The sequence below is a fragment of the Oncorhynchus mykiss genome, chromosome 31, assembly GCF_013265735.2.
Source record: "Oncorhynchus mykiss isolate Arlee chromosome 31, USDA_OmykA_1.1, whole genome shotgun sequence".
Taxonomy (NCBI): domain Eukaryota; kingdom Metazoa; phylum Chordata; class Actinopteri; order Salmoniformes; family Salmonidae; genus Oncorhynchus; species Oncorhynchus mykiss.
Genome location: NC_050571.1, coordinates 18,489,583 through 18,515,114, shown reverse-complemented (window position 1 = coordinate 18,515,114; position 25,532 = coordinate 18,489,583). Strand labels below are relative to the sequence as shown.

Genomic DNA, 25,532 nt, shown 5'->3' with positions numbered 1-25,532 from the left:
CAGAGAGAGAGACAGAGACAGAGACAGAGAGAGACAGAGAGAGACAGAGAGAGAGAGCGAGAGACAGAGAGACAGAGAGACTGAGAGAGAGAGAGAGAGAGAGACAGAGAGACAGAGAGAGAGAGAGAGAGAGAGAGAGACAGAGAAACAGAGAGACAGAGAGACAGAGAGAGACCGAGAGAGACCGAGAGAGACAGAGAGAGAGAGAGAGACAGTGAGAGAGAGAGAGAGAGAGAGACAGAGAGAGAGAGAGAGAGAGACAGAGAGAGAGAGAGACAGAGAGAGAGACAGAGAGAGAGACAGAGAGAGAGACAGAGAGAGAGAGAGAGACAGAGAGAGACAGACGGAGACAGAGACAGAGAGAGACAGAGAGAGACAGAGAGAGAGACAGAGAGAGAGACAGAGAGAGAGACAGAGAGAGAGATAGAGAGAGGCAGAGAGAGACCGAGAGAGAGACAGAGAGACAGAGAGAGACCCAGAGAGACAGAGAGAGACCGAGAGAGAGAGAGAGACAGAGAGAGAGAGAGAGACAGAGAGAGACAGAGAGAGAGAGAGACAGAGAGAGAGAGAGAGAGAGAGAGAGAGAGAGAGAGAGAGAGACAGAGAGAGACAGAGAGAGACAGAGAGAGAGGATGAAAGACCTGTGAGATGAAGGATGGAAAGGCTGTGAAGTTTGACGAGAGGAAGACATCCCAGATGGGAGGAATATTGAATTTGGAATGCGGGCATTTTCAAATGGAATTATTATTTTAGAATGAATGAGTAGGTGTCCAAACTTTTGACTGGTACTGTACATACATAGACACAGACACAAGCCCTCCCCCAACAAAGACATAGACACAAGCCCCCCACCCAACAAAGACAGCCACAAGCCCTCCCCCAACAAAGACATAGACACAAGCCCCCCACCCAACAAAGACATAGACACAAGCCCCCCACCCAACAAAGACATAGACACAAGCCCCCCACCCAACAAAGACAGCCACAAGCCCTCCCACCCTCCCCCACCAACAAAGCACATTAATTAAAATACATCCTCATGGCAAAATGATGTTAATGTGAAAAAGATTAAAGCATATAAAGAAGATTAACCCAAATCATGCCTGATCCCAATAACATTAAATAAAGCATTCTGTCACATAACGCAATGAAAAATGTCATTCGAATTTTGGTCCTGAATATACGGACATAAAATATGTACATGTACAGCACATTGAAATAGGATCCATTTCTATTGTAGATTTGATGGGCTGATAATAGGAAACATATCCTGCATCATTTAGAGCAGCTCTCACAGAAAACACATCGGAAAACACAATAGAAAACACAGTAGAAAACACATCAGAAAACACATCAGAAAACACATCTGAAAACACAGCAGAAAACACAGCAGAAAACACAGCAGAAAACACATCAGAAAACACATCAGAAAACACATCAGAAAACACAGTAGAAAACACAGCAGAAAACACATCAGAAAACACATCAGAAAACACATCGGAAAACACAATAGAAAACACAGTAGAAAACACATCAGAAAACACATCAGAAAACACATCTGAAAACACAGCAGAAAACACAGCAGAAAACACAGCAGAAAACACATCAGAAAACACATCAGAAAACACATCGGAAAACACAGCAGAAAACACAGTAGAAAACACAGTAGAAAACACATCAGAAAACACAGTAGAAAACACAGTAGAAAACACAGCAGAAAACACATCAGAAAACACATCAGAAAACACATCTGAAAACACCGCAGAAAACACAGTAGAAAACACAGTAGAAAACACAGCAGAAAACACATCAGAAAACACATCAGAAAACACATCTGAAAACACAGCAGAAAACACAGCAGAAAACACATCAGAAAACACATCGGAAAACACAATAGAAAACACAGTAGAAAACACATCAGAAAACACATCAGAAAACACATCAGAAAACACATCGGAAAACACAATAGAAAACACAGTAGAAAACACAATAGAAAACACAGTAGAAAACACATCTGAAAACACAGTAGAAAACACATCAGAAAACACAGTAGAAAACACAGCAGAAAACACAGTAGAAAACACAATAGAAAACACAGTAGAAAACACATCTGAAAACACAGTAGAAAACACATCAGAAAACACATCAGAAAACACATCTGAAAACACAGCAGAAAACACAGCAGAAAACACAGCAGAAAACACATCAGAAAACACATCTGAAAACACAGTAGAAAACACATCAGAAAACACATCTGAAAACACAGCAGAAAACACAGTAGAAAACACAATAGAAAACACAGTAGAAAACACATCTGAAAACACATCTGAAAACACATCAGAAAACACATCAGAAAACACATCTGAAAACACAGCAGAAAACACAGCAGAAAACACAGCAGAAAACACATCAGAAAACACATCAGAAAACACATCAGAAAACACAGCAGAAAACACAGTAGAAAACACAGCAGAAAACACATCAGAAAACACAATAGAAAACACAGCAGAAAACACAGCAGAAAACACAGTAGAAAACACAGCAGAAAACACATCAGAAAACACAATAGAAAACACAGTAGAAAACACATCAGAAAACACAGCAGAAAACACAGTAGAAAACACAGCAGAAAACACATCAGAAAACACAATAGAAAACACAGTAGAAAACACATCTGAAAACACAGTAGAAAACACATCAGAAAACACATCAGAAAACATATCTGAAAACACAGCAGAAAACACAGCAGAAAACACAGCAGAAAACACATCAGAAAACACATCAGAAAACACATCGGAAAACACAGCAGAAAACACATCAGAAAACACAGTAGAAAACACAGTAGAAAACACAGCAGAAAACACATCAGAAAACACATCAGAAAACACATCTGAAAACACCGCAGAAAACACAGTAGAAAACACAGTAGAAAACACAGCAGAAAACACATCAGAAAACACATCAGAAAACACATCAGAAAACACAGCAGAAAACACAGCAGAAAACACAGTAGAAAACACATCAGAAAACACAGTAGAAAACACAGTAGAAAACACAGCAGAAAACACATCAGAAAACACAGTAGAAAACACAATAGAAAACACAGTAGAAAACACATCAGAAAACACATCAGAAAACACAGTAGAAAACACAGTAGAAAACACATCAGAAAACACATCAGAAAACACAGTAGAAAACACAGTAGAAAACACAGTAGAAAACACATCTGAAAACACAGCAGAAAACACAGCAGAAAACACAGTAGAAAACACATCTGAAAACACAGCAGAAAACACAGCAGAAAACACATCAGAAAACACATCAGAAAACACAGTAGAAAACACATCTGAAAACACAGCAGAAAACACAGTAGAAAACACAATAGAAAACACAGCAGAAAACACAGCAGAAAACACATCTGAAAACACATCAGAAAACACAGTAGAAAACACATCTGAAAACACATCAGAAAACACAGTAGAAAACACATCAGAAAACACAGTAGAAAACACATCTGAAAACACAGTAGAAAACACATCTGAAAACACAGTAGAAAACACAGTAGAAAACACATCAGAAAACACATCAGAAAACACATCTGAAAACACATCAGAAAACACAGTAGAAAACACATCTGAAAACACAGCAGAAAACACAGTAGAAAACACAATAGAAAACACAGCAGAAAACACAGTAGAAAACACAGTAGAAAACACAGCAGAAAACACAGTAGAAAACACAGAAGAAAACACAGCAGAAAACACAGTAGAAAACACATCTGAAAACACAGCAGAAAACACAGTAGAAAACACAGCAGAAAACACAGTAGAAAACACAGCAGAAAACACATCAGAAAACACATCAGAAAACACATCAGAAAACACAGTAGAAAACACATCAGAAAACACAGCAGAAAACACAGTAGAAAACACAGCAGAAAATACAGTAGAAAACACATCTGAAAACACAGCAGAAAACACAGTAGAAAACACAGTAGAAAACACAATAGAAAACACAGCAGAAAACACAGTAGAAAACACAGCAGAAAACACAGTAGAAAACACAGAAGAAAACACAGCAGAAAACACAGTAGAAAACACATTTGAAAACACAGCAGAAAACACAGTAGAAAACACAGCAGAAAACACATCAGAAAACACATCAGAAAACACAGCAGAAAACACAGTAGAAAACACATCTGAAAACACAGCAGAAAACACATCAGAAAACACATCAGAAAACACATCAGAAAACACAGCAGAAAACACAGTAGAAAACACAGCAGAAAACACAGTAGAAAACACAGCAGAAAACACATCAGAAAACACATCAGAAAACACAGTAGAAAACACAGTAGAAAACACAGCAGAAAACACAGCAGAAAACACAGTAGAAAACACAGCAGAAAACACAATAGAAAACACAGCAGAAAACACAGTAGAAAACACAGAAGAAAACACAGCAGAAAACACAGTAGAAAACACAGCAGAAAACACAGTAGAAAACACAGCAGAAAACACAGTAGAAAACACAGCAGAAAACAGCAGAAAACACAGTAGAAAACACAGCAGAAAACACAGCAGAAAACACAGCAGAAAACACAGTAGAAAACACAGCAGAAAACACAGTAGAAAACACAGTAGAAAACACAGTAGAAAACACAGTAGAAAACACAGTAGAAAACACAGCAGAAAACACAGTAGAAAACACAGCAGAAAACACAGCAGAAAACACAGTAGAAAACACAGTAGAAAACACAGTAGAAAACACAGTAGAAAACACAGTAGAAAACACAGCAGAAAACACAGTAGAAAACACAGTAGAAAACACATCAGAAAACACAGTAGAAAACACAGTAGAAAACACAGTAGAAAACACAGTAGAAAACACAGTAGAAAACACAGTAGAAAACACATCAGAAAACACAGTAGAAAACACAGCAGAAAACACAGCAGAAAACACAGTAGAAAACACAGCAGAAAACACAGTAGAAAACACAGCAGAAAACACATCAGAAAGCGTAGCGTTGTGGTGCATAGTTCAGGCCTATCTCTCACGGTGGGAGTGACTGCATGCACAATGCATAGATCTGAGGATTGTTCCATAAGAAGCTATGTAGGCTCTAATACATCATCATTTTAATGGCTTTGAAAAGTGATATGCCAGCTTTTATTCAAGTACTTTAATAAGAGGAATGCGAGGAAATCCAAAATAATCAAATCACATGCAACTGAGAAAATAGGTTTTATCCCAAATGCCAACATGGACAATGCCTTGCAATAAGAAGAGGCATTTTATTATGATTTCCTCATGACTCATACTAAAAGCATCCTAGCTAGGGCCTGCCGCTTACAGGAAGAGCTGCCTGGCTTGGACGTAGACATGGGTAAACAATCAGTTACTTTAAATAGGGGGTTGTATTCATTGCATATCTGGGGTGTGGAATACCCAGTTCTTTTGTAAGCCACTGAGCTTCCTTTAATATCTGGGAGAAAAGTCAAGCCCACAAATGAGACTAACAAACAGGCCTGGTTTACCAGAGAGCCATGAGACGAAGCCCAGTCACTTGCAGCTCTGTCGGACAAAGGCCCAGAGAGAGGACCGGTTTGTGTGGCTGTTTTGAATAAAGAAAAGGCTGAATGATTGAATGATATTCAAAGAGACCTGAGGAAGAAGAGCGATAAAACTGTCCACTGGCAGATACACACCTGTATTCATGTTGAAGGTCTCTCGTCGCGGCAACGCTTCAAACAATCACACTATCCTGTAAAAACAGAAAGACAACTCTTTTGTTTCACCTGTAACAGATTAAAGGCACACTGTGGTATCTGAGGCTGACTGTTCAACAGATCCTATTCTATTCCGTATGAAATTGTGTTGTTCTGGTATTTACAAAACAAATAGTCTCGATATACACTATACATTTGACATTGCCTGTGTCAGCACTGCAGTAGTATTAGAAACACAGTGCAATGTAGGCTGTCCCCAAAGTAGTATATTTGTCACTGGAGCAGCCAGCTTGGCAGGAAGATCTACCTGAACATCAGCATGAATCACAAATGGCACCCTATTCCCCATTTAGTGCACTCCTTTTGACCAGGGTGCCATTTAGGATTCCGAGGCAGGTAGACTGTGAAAGGCGATAAATGCACCGAGTTCTACCACAGAAACACGCAGTCAGGCAACGCTGTATCCAAGTCCACCTCCAGCCAGGCCTCAGAAACCTGGCCTATTGGTATGTATCATGGCAGACAGTACATGTATCATGGCAGACAGTACATGTATCATGGCAGACAGTACACGTATCATGGCAGACAGTACATGTATCATGGCAGACAGTACATGTATCATGGCAGACAGTACATGCATCATGGCAGACAATACATGTATCATGGCAGACAATACAATACATGTATCATGGCAGACAGTACATGTATCATGGCAGACAGTACATGTATCATGGCAGACAGTACATGTATCATGGCAGACAGTACATGTATCATAGCAGACAGTACATGCATCATGGCAGACAGTACATGCATCATGGCAGACAGTACATGTATCATGGCAGACAGTACATACATCATGGCAGACAGTACATGTATCATGGAAGACAGTACATGGGATCATGGCAGACAGACAGTACAGTCTGCCTTCTGTTGGCCACATGCCTGACATACACATGTTTCTGCTGACACACACTGGAGGGGACAGCTGTGGACAGAAACAGAAGCACCTGCTCCATCTTTGTATTAAAACTGTGTGAACTATTGACTGATTTTTCCTCATGATTAGCGCAAGCGATTTTTGTGATCATTTTGTTTCTAAATGCAGACAGTTATAGACAATGCATGATGGAATGATGAGGAATGATGCATCACATGTAGTTCTCCTATCAATTTCCATGGCGATGCAGCGGCAGACGCCTGCAGCACCAGTGGAAGCTTATTGATCAATTCAGAACACTCCTATTGACAAGCAGCTAAATATACCAACAGTACCAATCAATGCTAGAAATGCCTTACAACAAGACAAACATGCAACATGATCAGCTGAACATCTAAAGTCATGTTCCCAGTCGTAGATCTAAACCAGAGAAGGGGGGGAGTTACTTAATATGGCGTCCTAATAAAAAAGGAGGCTCCTAAAGTCAGACCCCAAATAAATCTTCACACATCTCCTCTCTCAAAGCCAGTCATCAGAGGGTTCTGTTTCTCAAAGACACAAATGTAGCAGGGATTAAACAGGGGTTGTAAAGGCCTGCCAGCGATAAATGAAGCACAGATGATGATATTATATTTCAAGGGAGCAGACTCATGGCGACACAGCTGCTGGAGGGAGAGGCAAAAGGGGAGGGAGAGTCCCAGGGCTCATACCAACACCAACCAGCCAGCCTGATCAGGGCTGGACCCACACACTAACCAGCCAGCCTGATCAGGGCTGGACCCACACACCACCCAGCTAGCCTGATCAGGGCTGGACCCACATACCAACCAGCCAGCCTGATCAGGGCTGGACCTACATACCAACCAGCCAGCCTGATCATGGCTGGACCCACATACCAACCAGACAGCCTGATCAGGGCTGGACCCACATACCAACACCAACTAGGCAGCCTGAGAAACCCTAGAGGCTAGAGCAGCCAGTTAACCAGACAGCCAGCCAGAAAGTCAGACAGCCAGCACCCTACGGGCATGGAATATCACAGGACACCCTGTGGATGGTATGCTATAGCCTGGAGGTGAGGCAGTCGATGGTACAGTATAGCCTGGAGGTGAGGCAGTAGATGGTACGGTATAGCCTGGAGGTGAGGCAGTAGATGGTATGGTATAGACTGGAGGTGAGGCAGTAGATGGTATGGTATAGACTGGAGGTGAGGCAGTAGATGGTACGGTATAGCCTAGAAGTGAGGCAGTAGAGGGTATGGTATAGACTGGAGGTGAGGCAGTAGATGGTATGGTATAGACTGGAGGTGAGGCAGTAGATGGTACGGTATAGCCTGGAAGTGAGGCAGTAGATGGTATGGTATAGCCTGGAGGTGAGGAAGTAGATGGTACGGTATAGCCTGGAAGTGAGGCAGTAGATGGTATGGTATAGCCTGGAGGTGAGGCAGTAGATGGTACAGTATAGCCTGGAGGTGAGGCAGTAGATGGTACAGTATAGCCTAGAAGTGAGGCAGTAGATGGTATGGTATAGACTGGAAGTGAGGAAGTAGATGGTATGGTATAGCCTGGAGGTGAGGCAGTAGATGGTATGGTATAGCCTGGAGGTGAGGTAGTAGATGGTATGGTATAGCCTGGAGGTGAGGCAGTAGATGGTACCGTATAGCCTGGAAGTGAGGCAGTAGATGGTATGGTATAGACTGGAGGTGAGGAAGTAGATGGTATGGTATAGCCTGGAAGTGAGGCAGTAGATGGTATGGTATAGACTGGAAGTGAGGCAGTAGATGGTACAGTATAGCCTGGAGGTGAGGCAGTAGATGGTACGGTATAGCCTGGAGGTGAGGCAGTAGATGGTATGGTATAGACTGGAGGTGAGGAAGTAGATGGTATGGTATAGCCTAGAAGTGAGGCAGTAGAGGGTATGGTATAGACTGGAGGTGAGGCAGTAGATGGTATGGTATAGACTGGAGGTGAGGAAGTAGATGGTACAGTATAGACTGGAGGTGAGGCAGTAGATGGTATGGTATAGCCTGGAGGTGAGGCAGTAGATGGTATGGTATAGACTGGAGGTGAGGAAGTAGATGGTATGGTATAGCCTGGAGGTGAGGCAGTAGATGGTATGGTATAGACTGGAGGTGAGGAAGTAGATGGTATGGTATAGACTGGAGGTGAGGAAGTAGATGGTACAGTATAGCCTGGAGGTGAGGCAGTAGATGGTATGGTATAGACTGGAGGTGAGGAAGTAGATGGTACAGTATAGCCTGGAAGTGAGGCAGTAGATGGTACGGTATAGACTGGAGGTGAGGCAGTAGATGGTATGGTATAGACTGGAGGTGAGGCAGTAGATGGTACAGTATAGCCTGGAGGTGAGGCAGTAGATGGTATGGTATAGACTGGAGGTGAGGCAATAGATGGTATGGTATAGACTGGAGGTGAGGAAGTAGATGGTATGGTATAGCCTGGAAGTAAGGCAGTAGATGGTATGGTATAGACTGGAAGTGAGGCAGTAGATGGTACAGTATAGCCTGGAGGTGAGGCAGTAGATGGTACCGTATAGCCTGGTGAGGCAGTAGATGGTATGGTATAGACTGGAGGTGAGGCAGTAGATGGTACAGTATAGCCTGGAGGTGAGGCAGTAGATGGTACAGTATAGCCTGGAGGTGAGGCAGTAGATGGTATGGTATAGACTGGAGGTGAGGAAGTAGATGGTATGGTATAGCCTGGAAGTAAGGCAGTAGAGGGTGTGGCAGTGGGAGTGTCTCTGATATTGTCTGCAAGAGTTATAGCAAGTTTCCTCATACTATCCATTTAATTATCCTACTCCAGGAGGCAATCTTAGGAAGCAGAGCCAGGACCCAGATGGCTGAGTAGAGGCAAATGTCATTACTTACGTTAATGAGGACTGACTGGGGATGCAGCTCATAAACACACAGGAACATCCTGACCTGGCTGACTCAGTGCAGAGTATCACGGGTGAGACACACTGTTGATTAGATTAATCAGATACTTTTGTGCAGACAGAGAGTTCCCTTTGATATTCAATTAGTACAGCGCCTCTAACAATCAAATCATGAGTTCTTACATCTCCCAGACAGTAGTAGAGAAGCACTGTACTGTATCACAATACAGCATAATACAATATTTAAATGCAAGCCCTTCCAGCTCTTACTTCTCAACTAGTACAACTTGCATAGAAAATATCTGTAAGGTTCATCCTTTAAATGTGGACTGCATTCCCACCCAACATTTTTTCAAATTAGTAAAGTCTAAGAAGGTGATGAATGATGATCATTTTAGCCCCTAGCCTATAACATAATGTGTGTTTTACATTTGTGGCGGTGGTGGTGGCGACGGCCATCTTGGTGACTCGGCTGTTCCTTGTTTGATGCCCATTTATAGTCCTCTTTTGGGCAACTCATGGTTGGCTTGGCCAGCCACAGAGACAGGAATCGTCTCACACTTGATGTTAAGTCACACTCTTGCCTGGCAAACCCATGAAACCTATGCCTGGCACCTCAATGACAAGGAGCAATGGAGACGAGACAGGGACCCAATGTTCCAACCACAGAACTAGTATGATTAGAATGACTAGAATTAGAAGGACTAGATTGGTTCTATTTCTATGGTTCCCACATGGTATTCAGTCAACATACTACGATCTCCACAGGCATGACAATGAGGAGTTTCAGGAGGGGATTGTTCTGCGCTTTCCAGGAAAAGGCTTAAAATGTATATAATATGTCTGTAGGAAGTTGGTTACCAGCCACGAACAACTAAAATTTCATCAATGCAGTTGCCATTCAGGACAATAAACCATGTATTTAACCATTGGCCCTAATAGAGATGAGAATTTCAGACATCCATAAAATGGTACATAGATTGATAGCTACTCACTAGAGTATATGGCTGTTTAAGTAATATCCCCGTCCTAATCAGTGGCGGTCGGTGCTGTTTAAGATGAGGGAGGACGATACATTTCCTGATGAGCATGGCCTTATTTCTATTACAGCATATTGGATGACTGTCATTGATATTCCATTCACCCAGTTTAAACACCGATAGGTTCAGGCTACTACATGATACTAAAATGTTCCCTATCCCCATCATGAGGTTGCTACAACCTAGCCTATGAATTCAGTGTAGGTGAAAGACAGTGTCACATGGACAGACAGTGACACATTCAATACTGCCTTGAACACTCTTGCCTGCATCAAGCTGACCTATGTGTAGTCATTAGTCCAACAGTTGCAAACGAGAGTTTCTATTGGACAAATTCAGGTATGCTAATCCCCATTTTGTTCCATTTGCTTCCGTTCACACGCAAACAGTTGACTTTCATAGCCACATACAAACAGCTCGTTGAATTCCTTCTCGCATCCATTCGCTCTCCTCCTCTCACCCCTTCCCTTCGCCTGTGGACTATCTGTTTTCCAAGCGAAAACTGCTAGCTCACCATATTATCTACAGTAACATCGTAGTCAACATACACTATATATACAACGGTATGTAGACACCTCTTCAAATGACTGGATCTGGCTATTTCAGCCACACTTGTTGCTGACAGGTGTATAAAATTGAGCACACGGCCATGCAATCTCCATAGACAAACATTGGCAGTAGAATGGCCTTATTGAAGAGCTCATTGACTTTCACCATGGCAGCGTCACAGGATAACACCTTTCCAACAAGTCAGTTTGCCAAACTTCTGCCTTGCTAGAGCTACCCCGGTCAACTGGAAGTGCTGTTATTGTGAAGTGGAATCGCCTAGGGGCAACAACGGCTCAGCCGCGAAGTGGTAGGCCACACAAGCTCACAGAGCTGGACCGATCTGTCCTCAATTGCAACACTCACTACCGAGTTCCAAACTGCCTCTGGAAGCAACATTAGTACAATAACTGTTTGTCGGGAGCTTCATGAAATGGGTTTCCATGGCCAAGCAGCCGCACAGATGACTAAGATCACCATGCGCAATGCCAAGCATCGGCTGGAGTGGTGTAAAGCTCGCTGCCATTGGACTCTGGAACAGTGAAAAGCGTTCTCTGGAGTGATGAATCACGTTTCACCATCTAGCAGTCCGACAGACGAATCTGGGTTTGGCGGATGCCAGGAGAACGCTGCCTGCCCCAATGCATAGTGCCAACTGTAAAGTTTGGTAGAGGATGAAAAATTGTCTGGGGACGTTTTTCATGGTTGGGGCCAGGCCCCTTAGTTCCAGTGAAGGAAATCTTAAAGCTACAGCATACAATGACATTCTAGACAATTCTGTGCTTCTAACTTTGTGGCAACAATTTGGGGAAGGCCCTTTCCTGTTTTAACATGACAATGCCCCTGTGCATAAAGCGAGGTACATACAGAAATGGTTTGTTGAGATTGGTGTGGAAGAACTTGAATGGCCAGGACAGACCTTAACCCCACCGAACACCTTTGTTTACATCCCTTTTAGTGAGCATTTTTCCTTTGCCAGGGTAATCCATCCACCTGACAGGTGTGGTATCTCAAGAAGCTGATTAAATAGCATGAACATTACACAGTTGCACCTTGTGCTGCGAACCATAAAAGGACACCCTAAAATGTGCTGTTTGGTCACACAACACCACAGACACCACAGACACACACAATACCATGTCTCAAGTTGAGGGAGCGTGCAATTGCCATGCTAACTCCAGGAATGTCAACCAGAGCTGTTGCCAGAGAATGACATTTTCCTTTCTCTACCATAAACCACCTCCACCGTCATTTTATAGAATTTGGCGGTATCTCCAACCGGCCTCCCGGCCGCTGACCACTTGTATCCACACCATCCCAGGAACTCCACATCAGACTTCTTCACCAGTGGGATCGTCTGAGACCAACCACACGGACAGCTGATGCACAAACTGTCAGAAACCGTTTCAGGGAAGCTCATCTGCGTGCTCGTCATCCTCACCAGGGTCTTGACCTGACTGCAGTTTGGCATCGTATCTGACTTCAGTGGGCAAATGCTCACCTTCGATAGCCACTGGCACGCTGGAGAAGTGTGCTCTTCACGGATGAATCCCGGTTTCAACTGTACTGGGCAGATGGCAGACAGTGGGTATGGCGTCTTATGGGCGAGCGGTTTGCTGATGTCAACGTTGTGAACAGAGTGCTCCATGGTGGCAGTGGGGTTATGGTATGGGCAGGCATAAGCTAAGGACAACAAACACAATTGCATTTTATTTATGGCAATTTGAATGCACAGAAATACCGTGATGAGATCCCGAGGCCCATTGTCTGGTGATTTGTACATAATTCCTGGAAGCTGAAAATGTCCCAGTTCTTCCATGGCCTGCATACTCACCAGACATGTCACCCATTGAGCATGTTTGGGATGCTCTGGATCAACATAAACAACAGCGTGTTCCAGTTCCCGCCAATATCCAGCAACTTCACACAGCCATTGAAGAGGAGTGAGACAACATTCCACTGGCCACAAAATATTTGAAATTGTTGCATGTTGCGTTTCTATTTTTGTTCCATGTATATACAGCAGTATAACAACCTGCACTTCACCTGTCCTTCAGAGGTCAGAGCCAAGCTGCTCCACACTGTGGATGTGTCCCAAATGGCTCCCTATTCCCTTGATAGGGCTCTGGTCAAAAGTAGTGCACTTTTGGGAATAGGGTGCCATTTGGGACCGACATAGAGAAACAGGCTCTTTTACAGATGCATTTAGCTGGTTCAAAGCACATATTAACATGGCTATAAATCACATCAAATACTGTCACTTGGTGTGATTGGAATAGGCAACATAACAAAACCATAATAATATAAAAGTAGCCTATTATGCACAATACACAAAAACTGCTATCAAAGAATTTACACATTACGAACCTGTTAATGTAAAAGTGTAAACGGATTGCCTTGTTTGATGATGTTTTTGTTGCTCGATAAAATACCTGTCTAGTCTAAATCATGTGCAGTTGGAGAGTTGGAAGAAGTGCAGACAGACTATGATGGTTTTCAACCAACTAAAATCTATCTTGATCTTCTACAAGCTTCTCTCCCAGCTAAAATCACACAGCATCTGAGCCACAGCAGGACTGAGAGAAGAGACTTCTCTCTGCACAGAAAATACAGAAAGCTTGGGGGAAAAGGCATCCAAAATGTCTGCTTCCCTATTGAATTAGATTCAGGCTATTTATGTAGAGTATATTTGTGAGCAAAGAATGTGAACACAAACAAGTCTTAAGCGGCCTAAAAATGGATTTCTGGATCTGGATCCACAATCACATCAAGTGAAGGACAGGCCAGTTTAAGTGTTGTTCAGCTACTTTTTATTCATTCTGGAGGACAGTACACAGGGCATTTCTGGGGATTATACGTTAAGAACCAGAGATAATTCACTGAATTGCTGTGTTTTGGTACTCCGTGTCTTTATAAGAACATGTGTTGTTGGGAAAGAGAAAAGACTACACTGAATTGTGAGCTAGTAAGATGACAGTTTGACGGCACCGCTGCAAGTATGTACCTGTGAGAGGGAGAGGAGGATGGAGCTTACGCCTATCTTACACCAACCTCTGTTACAACTATTTCAAATGGGATCATTCTTTGCCACATTATCTATCTACATTAGGTAGAGGTACAAAAAGGATCATGCAGAACCCAGAACAAGAGAAAATCTTGCATTTTCAGAACCCTGTCATTGCAAGCAACGAGGGGTAACTGTTAATGTCCTGCACTGCTTTTTCTGGGCAGGCACTGGCATAATGCATTCCTTAAAAAGTCATAGGCTCGTTCAAGATGGATCCTCAAGGAGAATGCACTAGCTCCAATTGGCTGTTTCAGATTTTGACAGATTTTCGACATACACTCTCACTCACAGCCATGTCAATAGCTCTCTATACTCTACACAGCCATGTCAATAGCTCTCTATACTCTACACAGCCATGTCAATAGCTCTCTATACTCTACACAGCCATGTCAATAGCTCTATATTCTACACAGCCATGTCAACAGCTCTATATTCTACACAGCCATGTCAATAGCTCTATATTCTACACAGCCATGTCAATAGCTATATATTCTACACAGCCATGTCAATAGCTCTATATTCTACACAGCCATGTCAATAGCTCTATATTCTACACAGCCATGTCAACAGCTCTATATTCTACACAGCCATGTCAATAGCTCTATATTCTACACAGCCATGTCAATAGCTATATATTCTACACAGCTATGTCAATAGCTCTATATTCTACACAGCCATGTCAATAGCTCTCTATATTCTACATACACTCTCACTCACAGCCATGTCAACAGCTCTATATTCTACACAGCCATGTCAATAGCTCTATATTCTACACAGCCATGTCAATAGCTATATATTCTACACAGCCATGTCAATAGCGCTATATTCTACACAGCCATGTCAATAGCTCTCTATATTCTACATACACTCTCACTCAAAGCCATGTTGTCAGGCTTAGAAGAGTGATGGGTGTGGAGTCAGGTGCAGAGAGCAGAGGATTCGGAAAACCATTTACTCCGGACCAACAACAGCGAACAAAAAGAGGGTAATGTCGAACACAGGCGTAAAACACTCCTAAATGTACAACACCGGTACACACGCTGTAAGGGGACATAAATGAAAAGGACACTCCTGAACCAAAAACAGCAAACAAGCCCACACACACACAGGCGGGCCAACTGAACTTAAATAACCCCAACCCAAACCCCCAAACAAGGAACAGGTGAACCCAATTAGACCAAACGAAACGAAAAGGGGAAAAGGGATCGGTGGCAGCTAGTAGACCGGTGACGACGACCGCTGAGCGCCACCCGAACGGGAAGGGGAGCCACCTTCGGTGATAGTCGTGACACATGTCTATATTCTACACAGCCATGTCAACAGCTCTATATTCTACACAGCCATGTCAACAGCTATATTCTACACAGCCATGTCAATAGCTCTATATTCTACATACACTCTCACTCACAGCCATGTCAATAGCTCTATATTCTACATACACTCTCACTCACAGCCATGTCAATAGCTCTATATTCTACATACACTCTCACTCACAGCCATGTCAATAGCGCTATATTCTACACAGCCATGTCAATAGCTCTATATTCTACACAGCCATATCAACAGCTCTATATTCTACACAGCCATGTCAACAGCTCTATATTCTACACAGCCATATCAACAGCTCTATATTCTACACAGCCATATCAACAGCTCGATATTCTACACAGCCATGTCAACAGCTCTATATTTTACACATCCTAACACATACTGTATGAAGAGGAGTCAGATGAAGACAGGCAGCAGGCAGTAATAAAATGCTACAGTGTCTCCCAGACTGTCATGTCAATTGCTCTATATTCTACACAGCCATGTCAATAGCTCTCTATATTCTACATACACTCTCACTCAAAGCCATGTCAATAGCTCTATATTCCACAGTCATGTCAACAGCTCTATATTCTACACAGCCATGCCAACAGCTCTATATTCTACACAGCCATGTCAATAGCTCTATATTCTACACATCCTAACACATACTGTATGAAGAGGAGTCAGATGAAGACAGTCAGCAGGCAGTAATAAAATGCTACAGTGTCTCTCAGACTGTCTCAGTGAGGGTGGTGGGTTGTGTTCCTACCCCTGCACAGTGCCAACCAGAGTTAAGTGGCAGCCAGGCAATGCATACACAAGCACCCCTTAGCAGGCATGGTGCTGGAATTTTCTCCTTAATGTTATCAAACAAATATCTCCCGGGGGAAGGAGATTCACAGCCGCCTCCGCTCTGCAGCAGGTCAGCATGGCTAAATATGCGTCCCAAATGGCACCCTATTCCCTATATAGTGCACTACGTTGGACCAGAGCGCTATGGGCCCTGGTCCAAAGTAGTGCACTATAAAGGGAATAGGGGGACATTTGGTACTCAGCCTAAATTCCTCCCACTAGTGGCCAGTCCCTGGGGTCTGAGAAGCATCTGTTAATTGGGTGTTTAACCTTTGGAGAAATCCCCTGCTGATCATCAACTAATAAGTTAAGAAAGATGAGTCTTCTAAGAAGTCTTCTAACACAAGATCATCTCTCAGATAACAGTTTCAAAATGGGAGCTTCAAACAGCCTGCTCATCAGATCTCTGACAGATATAATGATTAGAGCCTAGATGTGTTCTAATTTAATAGTAAACAAACATGAAACAAATGATAATGCACTAAGACCCATTTAATAGTCAATTCAAAAACACTAATGCTCAAAAAACACCAACAGAAGATACCAAACACTTCCTCACAATACAACCAAAAACACATGAGACATGAGCTGTGTTTAAAGAAAGCGGTACGGTCACAGCTAAGTCACTCCTTCACGGTGGTACAAAGCTAAAAATACCCCGGTCATGCAAGCCCTCCAGCACAGCCTGGAGAGAAAACGACTAGCTGCCAGAGAGTCTAGAGAGAGAGAGGCTAGCTGCCAGAGAGTCTGAAGAGAGAGAGAGGCTAGCTGCCAGAGAGTCTGGAGAGAGAGGCTAGCTGCCAGAGAGTCTGGAGAGAGAGAGGGGCTAGCTGCCAGAGAGTCTGGAGAGAGAGGCTAGCTGCCAGAGAGTCTGGAGAGAGAGGCAAGCTGCCATAGAGTCTGGAGAGAGAGGCAAGCTGCCATAGAGTCTGGAGAGAGAGAGAGTCTAGCTGCCATAGAGTCTGGAGAGAGAGGTTAGCTGCCAGAGAGTCTGGAGAGAGAGAGAGGCTAGCTGCCAGAGAGTCTGGAGAGAGAGGCTAGCTGTCAGAGAGTCTGGAGAGAGAGAGAGAGAGAGAGGCTAGCTGCCAGAGAGTCTGGAGAGAGAGCGAGGCTAGCTGCCAGAGAGTCTGGAGAGAGAGAGAGGCTAGCTGCCAGAGAGTCTGGAGAGAGAGGCTAGCTGCCAGAGAGTCTGGAGAGAGAGAGAGAGAGGCTAGCTGCCAGAGAGTCTGGAGAGAGAGAGTCTAGCTGCCATAGAGTCTGGAGAGGGAGATGCTAACTGCCAGAGAGTCTGGAGAGAGAGAAAGGGAGAGGCTAGCTGCCAGAGAGTCTAGAGAGAGAGAGATGCTACCTGCCATATAGTCTGGAGAGAGAGGGGGATGCTGGCTGCCAGAGAGTTTGGAGAGAGAGAGAGGGAGAGTCTAGCTGTCAGAGAGTCTAGAGAGAGAGAGATGCTAGCTGCTATAGAGTCTGGGGAGAGAGAGAGAGGCTAGCTGTCAGAGAGTCTGGAGAGAGAGAGAGAGGCTAGCTACCAGAGAGTCTAGAGAGAGAGAGAGAGGCTAGCTGCCAGATATTCTAGTGAGAGTCTAGCTGCCAGAGTCTAGCTGTCAGAGAGTCTAGAGAGAGAGATGCTAGCTGCTATAGTCTGGGGAGAGAGAGAGGCTAGCTGTCAGAGAGTCTAGAGAGAGAGAGAGAGAGAGAGGCTAGCTGCCAGAGAGTCTGGAGAGGGGCTAGCTACCAGAGAGTCTGGCGAGAGAGAGAGAGAGGCTAGCTGCCAGAGAGTCTGGGGAGAGAGAGGCTAGCTGCCAGATAGTCTGGGGAGAGAGAAAGGCTAGCTGCCAGAGAGTCTGGGGAGAGAGAAAGAGGCTAGCTGCCAGAGAGTCTGGAGAGAGAGAGAGGCTAGCTGACAGAGTCTAGAGAGAGAGAGAGAGAGAGAGAGAGAGAGAGAGAGAGAGAGAGAGAGAGAGAGAGAGAGAGAAAGAGAGGCTAGCTGCCAGAGAGTCTGGAGAGGGGCTAGCTACCAGAGAGTCTGGCGAGAGAGAGAGAGAGGCTAGCTGCCAGAGAGTCTGGCGAGAGAGAGAGAGAGGCTAGCTGCCAGATAGTCTGGGGAGAGAGAAAGGCTAGCTGCCAGAGAGTCTGGCGAGAGAGAGAGAGGCTAGCTGCCAGAGAGTCTGGAGAGAGAGAGAGGCTAGCTTGCATAGTCTGGAGAGAAAGAGAAAGAGGCTAGCTGCCAGAGAGTCTGGGGAGAGAGAGAGAAATAGGATAGCTGCTTTGGAGAGAGAGAGGCTAGCTGCCAGAGAGTCTAGAGAGAGAGGCTAGCTGCCAGAAAGTCTGTATCCTTCTGGGAGGGAGGGTACTGATCTTTAAGGCCACTGACTACATGGGTCCACTACCTTGTGAATTACTGTAGGACTGCCTTCTTAAATTTTTTTAATGGCACAGAAATGAATTGAACTCGTCCCTGAACTATAGTATAATATTCACTGAAGGGTGGAAGCTAAATGCTATTCTATGTATTTTTGCCATATTATTTCCATACTCTATTTACTTTAATAAAACTATCTGCGCGTGGATTATGGATTTTCAGCTTTTTTACGCAGTTATAAATACATACATTAAGCATTAGTGTCAGATATTGCCCTGATATACAGGACTTGAGTCCTGTTTAACATTTAGTATAATTATGGCAACAATGTGAAACACTAGCTTTTTATAATCGGTACCAGAATTCTGCTTTAAAATAGGTTTTGAAAGGCTTTGCCACAGGCATATAAGGAGCACTTTCCTGCCCATTGATGATTGACAATATTATACGTATTGCGCAATCATCTTTTGCACATGGCCTTGCGCTCCTTCTCGTGGTTTCACGGACTTGAGTAGTATGTCCGGCATTCAGCCTGCATCCGTCGGCTGCTCCACTTGTTGTTTTGCACCTTTTATTATTGTGTTGTGTACACCGTGTGCCAAAGTACCAGCATCAAACAGCGGAGCAGAGTTTCCATTGATGGAAAACTTAATGGAAAATGAATATTGGGAAAGTCAATAGTGATGATCTTTTACAGAATTGCGCAGCACTACATACTGTAAACTAAGCACTGACTAATCCACTATACCCTACTGAACATCCAGAGGAAATATAAACCTGGCAAATTACACTGCTATAACCCAAAATGATACCATCAGAGGGCTAAAGCCCAGACCATACTATTTCATACTGTACTGAACAAAAATATAATGTAAAGTGGAAATATAATGTAAAATGTAAAGTGTTTCAAGTTTCATGAGCTGAAATGAAAGATCCAAGAAATGTTCCAAATGCACAAAAAGCGTATTTCTCTTAAATTTTGTGCACAAATTTGTTTACATCCCTGTTGGTCAGCATTTATCCTTTGCCAAGATAATTCATCCATCTGACAGGTGTGGCATATCAAAAAGGTGATTAAACAGCATGATCGTTACACAGGTGCACCTTGTGCTGGGGACATTAAAAGGCCACTCAAAGATTTGCAGTTTTGTCACACAACACAACGCCACAGATGTCTCAAGTTTTGAGGGAGCATGCAAATGGAATACTGTCTGCAGGAATGTCCACCAGAGCTGTTGCCAGATACTTAAATGTTAATTTCTCTATCATAACCCGCCTCGAACGTTGTTTTACAGAATTTGGCAGTACGTCCTACCGCCTCACATGCCCGCTTAGGACCTCCACATCCGGCGTCTTCACCTGTGGGTTCATCCGAGACCAGCCACCTGAACAGCTGATGAAACTGTATATATGTCTGTAATAAAGCCTAGTTGTGGAATCCATAGACTAGGTCCTAATACATTTATTTCAATTGACTGATTTCCTTATATGAACTGTAACTCAGAAAAATTGTTGAAATTGTTAAGTTTCTATTTTTATTCAGTGTATATCACACTACATCAGTGGTTGGACTGTACTCACCCTGCACTTATCTGGTCTCATTCCATTAGAAGACCCCCCCATTATGGAATGATGTCCCGTCTCCTGCCTCTATCATCAGCACTCATCACTTTCTATGGTAGTTCTCCGAAGGTCTCTCAACTTCAACCCTGACAGTCAAACCATCCCAGACCTTGCGACTCTTTTGCTTTCCAGGTGAAGAGTCACATTATCCATAACCGAGGTGGCATTGTTTTCATTTGAGACGCAGCAATGTTTTGTCAGCCACCGCTTCAGCAGTCACACAAATATGATTTACGGAAGAGTGGCATATCTGTAATGACATATTTTGAGGTCAAAGTAAACCTTGAACATGACTGCTCTTACTTATATAAAACCGTACAAGGCCATGTACCATAATGAAGCATACCACGTACCATAATGAAGCATACCACGTACCGTAATGAAGCATACCATGTACCATAATGAAGCATACCATGTACCATAATGAAGCATACCATGTACAGTGAGCAGCCTACATCATGTATTCCATAACACCACACCAGTGTTCTCACAGTCTGAGTATAATTACTAGTAGCTTATTCAAATTCATACATTTAAAAAAGTATTAATAACTCCAATTGGTCAAAGAAAGAGAATTGAAGACTCCATACTATTTCTTTCCACTTTTGACTTAATGGTACAATATACAATTTATCATCTCCTCATTTAACACAGAAAACCATTAACCATCAGCTGAGATAAAAAAAAATATATATATAATTAGGTGGGTGCTTATAGCTGTCCTATTTCACACATGTTCAAGTGTATATTAATACACATGAGTGAATTGGAAATGTGTTTTTTGCGCATCCCAACTCCCCAAGACACCCTCAGAGAGTAATGTCACAGCCAGGGTCTGCCATTATCAACAGCGATCCTAGATCAATTAGGTTTAAGGGCCTTGCTTGAGAGCACATCAACAGATTTTTCATCTTCTCAGGGATTTGAACTAGCGATCTTTCAGTGACAGGCCCACTGCTCTAACCACTAGGCTACCTGCTGCAAACCAGCCAGGAAAGCTAACCTGCCATGAGGCAGCAGCATGTATCCAATACATCATTCAAAGAAAGATAGGGAATATCTCACCAGACATGAAGAGCGAGACACACTACGTGATAGAATGAAAACACATCCGTGATGTTTTATGTAGCTCCTCTCCCTATATCTGTTTTCTGGGCGGCGGCACAGCAGATTTCACCACATTGGCATGCAGGGTTAAGGTCCGACAAGTGTGATCCTGGTTTCTGGAGGCAAAAGACGTGACAGAGTCAACCCATGCCTGTCCAAGCAGCGCTGCCGCGGTTTGAGCTATTTTCAGATGCAGACATGTATGTCTAGGGGCTGGAAAGATACTCTTGGGGCTCTCTCTGGGGAAAAGTGACACACGGCATACCACAGAATATACGCAGGAACACATTTGTGAGTATACAAACATTTGCGCTATGCAGGTTATGGGGCATTTTTGGTAAATCAACACCATTGGAACCTGTGGAAGATAGTAGCCAAGGTATAGAGAGGGATTTCAAGGTCTTGAAATTCAGGTGCTGAACCTCCGGAGGCAACACTCTCTCACACACATACACACACACACACACACACACACACACACACACACACACACACACACACACACACACACACACACACACACACACACACACACACACACACACACACACACACACACACACACACACACACACACACACACACACACACACACACAGTGAGGAAATGAAGCAATTAAAAGGAATGCCGGAATGCAATTTCTTGTCAAGTCGAAAGGGAAACGTATATGTGGGTGATGTGCAGTATTTCTTCTAGGCTGACCGTATTACATCAGATCTATTTTTACCAGTGACGTTCATGACTGATGACAGTGGCGATCTGTCAGGGAGACCACCACAGTTCTCAGGGAGACCACAACAGTTCAGGCTACAGGGAGACAGGTTAGACCCTGACACAAATGTCAGGAGGTTGACAGCTTTTCAAGGGACTGTTGGCCAACACTGTATCAAAACATCAAATCAAATGTTATTGGTGGCCTACACATATTTTGCAGATGTTATTGGTGGCGTACACATATTTTGCAGATGTTATTGGTGGCGTACACATATTTTGCAGATGTTATTGGTGGCGTAGACATATTTTGCAGATGTTATTGGTGGCCTACACATATTTTGCAGATGTTATTGGTGGCCTACACATATTTTGCAGATGTTATTGGTGGCCTACACATATTTTGCAGATGTTATTGGTGGCGTACACATATTTTGCAGATGTTATTGGTGGCGTACACATATTTTGCAGATGTTATTGGTGGCGTAGACATATTTTGCAGATGTTATTGGTGGCCTACACATATTTTGCAGATGTTATTGGTGGCCTACACATATTTTGCAGATGTTATTGGTGGCGTACACATATTTTGCAGATGTTATTGGTGGCGTAGACATATTTTGCAGATGTTATTGGTGGCCTACACATATTTTGCAGATGTTATTGGTGGCCTACACATATTTTGCAGATGTTATTGGTGGCCTACACATATTTTGCAGATGTTATTGGTGGCGTAGACATATTTTGCAGATGTTATTGGTGGCGTAGACATATTTTGCAGATGTTATTGCAGGTGCAGCGAAATGCTTATGTTTCTATCTCCAACAGTGCAGTATTACCTAAAAATACAAAACAATAAACACAGATAGAAATTAAGAAATATCAGAACAAGCAATGTCCAAATCCAGAATATAAATATGTACAGTGCCTTCGGAATGTATTCAGACCCCTTGACTTTTTCCACATTTTGTTACGTTACAGCCTTATTCTAAAATGGATTAAATAAAAACATTTCCTCAGAGACCTAATCACAGGTAGCCTAGTGGTTAGAGCATTGGACTAGTAACCGAAAGGTTGCAAGATCAAGTCCCCAAGCTGACAAGGTAAAAATCCGTTGTTCTGCCCCTGAACAAGGCAGTTAACCCCAGTGTTCCAAGGCCTTCATTGAAAATAAGAGTTTGTTCTTAACTGACTTGCCTAGTAAAATAAAAACAATAGCCCATAATGAAAAAGCAAAAACAGGTTCTTAAAATATTTTGCTGGAATGAATGCCAAGAGTCATGTCTGGAAAAAACATGGCACCATCCCTACGGTGAAGCATGGTAATGGCAGCATCATGCTGTGGGGATGTTTTTCAGCAGCAGGGACTGGGGAGACTAGTCAGGATCGAGGGAACAGAGCAAAGTACAGAGATCCTTGATGAAAACCTGCTCCAGAGCGCTCAGGACCTCAGACTGGGGTGAAGGTTCACCTTCCAACAGGACAATGACCCTAAGCACACAGTCAAGACAATGCAGGAGTGGCTTCGAGAAAAAAACTTTTTGATTATAGAATAAGACCATGACCTAACAAAATGTGGTAAAAGTTAAGGCGTCTGTATACTTTCCCGAAGGCACTGTATATAGTGTTGCGAATAGATAGTATGGACTGTATATGAATAGAAAAGGTGTGTACAGCAGTAGTTATATAATATGTACCTTGACTAGAATACAGTATATACATATGAAGTGGGTAAAACAGTATGTAAACATTATTAAAGTGACCAGTGTTCCATGACTATGTACATAAGGCAGCAGTCTCTAAGGTACAGGGTAGAGTACCTGGTGTTAGCCTGCTAGTAACAGTGTCTAAGGTTCAGGGCAGGGTGCTGGGCCGAGGCTGACTAGTGATGACTATATAACAGTCTGGTGGCCTGGAGATAGAAGCTGTTTATCAGTCTCTTGGCCACAATGTTGATGCACCTGTACTGTCTCCACCTTCTAGATGGTAGCGGGGTGAACAGGCCGTGGCTCGGGTGGCATTTATTTGCTGTTTGAAGGGAAAGACAGATGATAATTACATTTCAAAATTGGGCATTAACGTTTCACAGTGAAGGTGTTATTAATTCATGCTGAATTCCCAAAGGTATAAACTGATGGCTTTAAACCAAATAGTCTCTATGGCAGTGAGGATAATAACCTACAGTTATAAGTCACATCTAAATGTATTGCAACTTGAAATATGATTGCAAGAATACTGTATCACTCACAGTCCAGAAAGTAAGTGTGCTCCACAATAACTCAATGCTGGATAGAAATCTGCCTGGTCAGATCTTGGCTGCGTCCCAAATTGCACCTTATTCCCTATGTAGCGCACTACTTTTATGGGCCCTGGTCAAAAGGCTTGCACTGTGTAGGGAATAGGGTGCCATTTGGGACAAACACTTCTGTGGACGATTGGCACCAACAAGCCTGGACATGGTGGGGGCCATGACAGACGTCTCCTGGAAGAGGAACTCCCCCTTCACCCAAGAGGTCACAGAATGTGCCATGACTGAAGGTGTCAGCACAAACATGTTCCAAAGAAACCTGTGCAATAAAACCAACATCACTCATATTCTCCTGCCGAGGTTAGCTACACCATTAAGACAGGACAGACTGATATTTTAGGGATAATCAGGTTCAGAGCCAAGAGGTAGGCTAGCCTACCAGCGACTCCATACAAGTGGGTGGCTCTTTGTAGTATTATAGGCATCTGTCAGTTTATACCCTTGGGAATTCAGCATGAATGAATAACATTCTCAATGTGAAATGTCATTGCCCTTTATTTATTTATTTAATTATTATCTGTGTTTGGACTTCAAACAGCAAAGAAATGTAGGTTAACTTTCAATACTCGACTACTCGAGCCAAGGTAAATGAACCTAATGGCATTCAAAATGGCGGAGGAAAAAAATGCATCAATCAGCACACAGGTGTATGACATTGCTCTTTCCCCTAATGTCATGTCCATCTACACCCCATGATCTATACACACACACACTAACTGGCTGACAGCAAGTACCAGGGGAGAGCTACAGTACTGTATATATTATCAAGTGGCAGCTGTTTCATTCCACACAGCCCCTAAGAGAGAAATAATTTATATGACTTATTGACCATTGACAGTGATGGTCACTTCCTGATGATAACTTAAAAAAATGGACAAAATCGTTTTTACTTTCATGTGTAGGAATATGACAACACTATGAGGAGGTGGATATCTGATAGTTGTCAAAGGCTGATGTGTATCCAGACTGTGTTATAGGACGATGTATGGCCAAACCTATGAATGGAAGGTATGCATCTGTGGTATGCATTAATGCTTCAAAGGG

General features: G+C 43.2%; 1 protein-coding gene across 15 annotated transcripts in view; it reads right to left on the bottom strand.

Moving 5' to 3' along the window:
* The window catches only part of sorbs2b (sorbin and SH3 domain containing 2b), an 82,522-nt gene that overhangs the window by 55,170 nt on the left and 1,820 nt on the right, over positions 1 to 25,532 (bottom strand). For 9 of the 15 annotated variants that reach the window (XM_036970460.1, XM_036970457.1, XM_036970455.1 and 6 more), the window contains exons 2-3: positions 21,428 to 21,585; positions 5,709 to 5,764 (exon numbers count right to left, since the gene is read on the bottom strand). In XM_036970460.1, coding sequence (XP_036826355.1) covers positions 5,709 to 5,718 — 10 coding nt within the window. In that variant the 5' untranslated portion in view covers positions 5,719 to 5,764; positions 21,428 to 21,585. Of the gene's footprint in view, positions 1 to 5,537; positions 5,615 to 5,708; positions 5,765 to 21,427; positions 21,586 to 25,532 lie in introns of all 15 variants that reach the window. The other 6 variants (XM_036970459.1, XM_036970458.1, XM_036970465.1 and 3 more) reach the window with 3 other exon arrangements.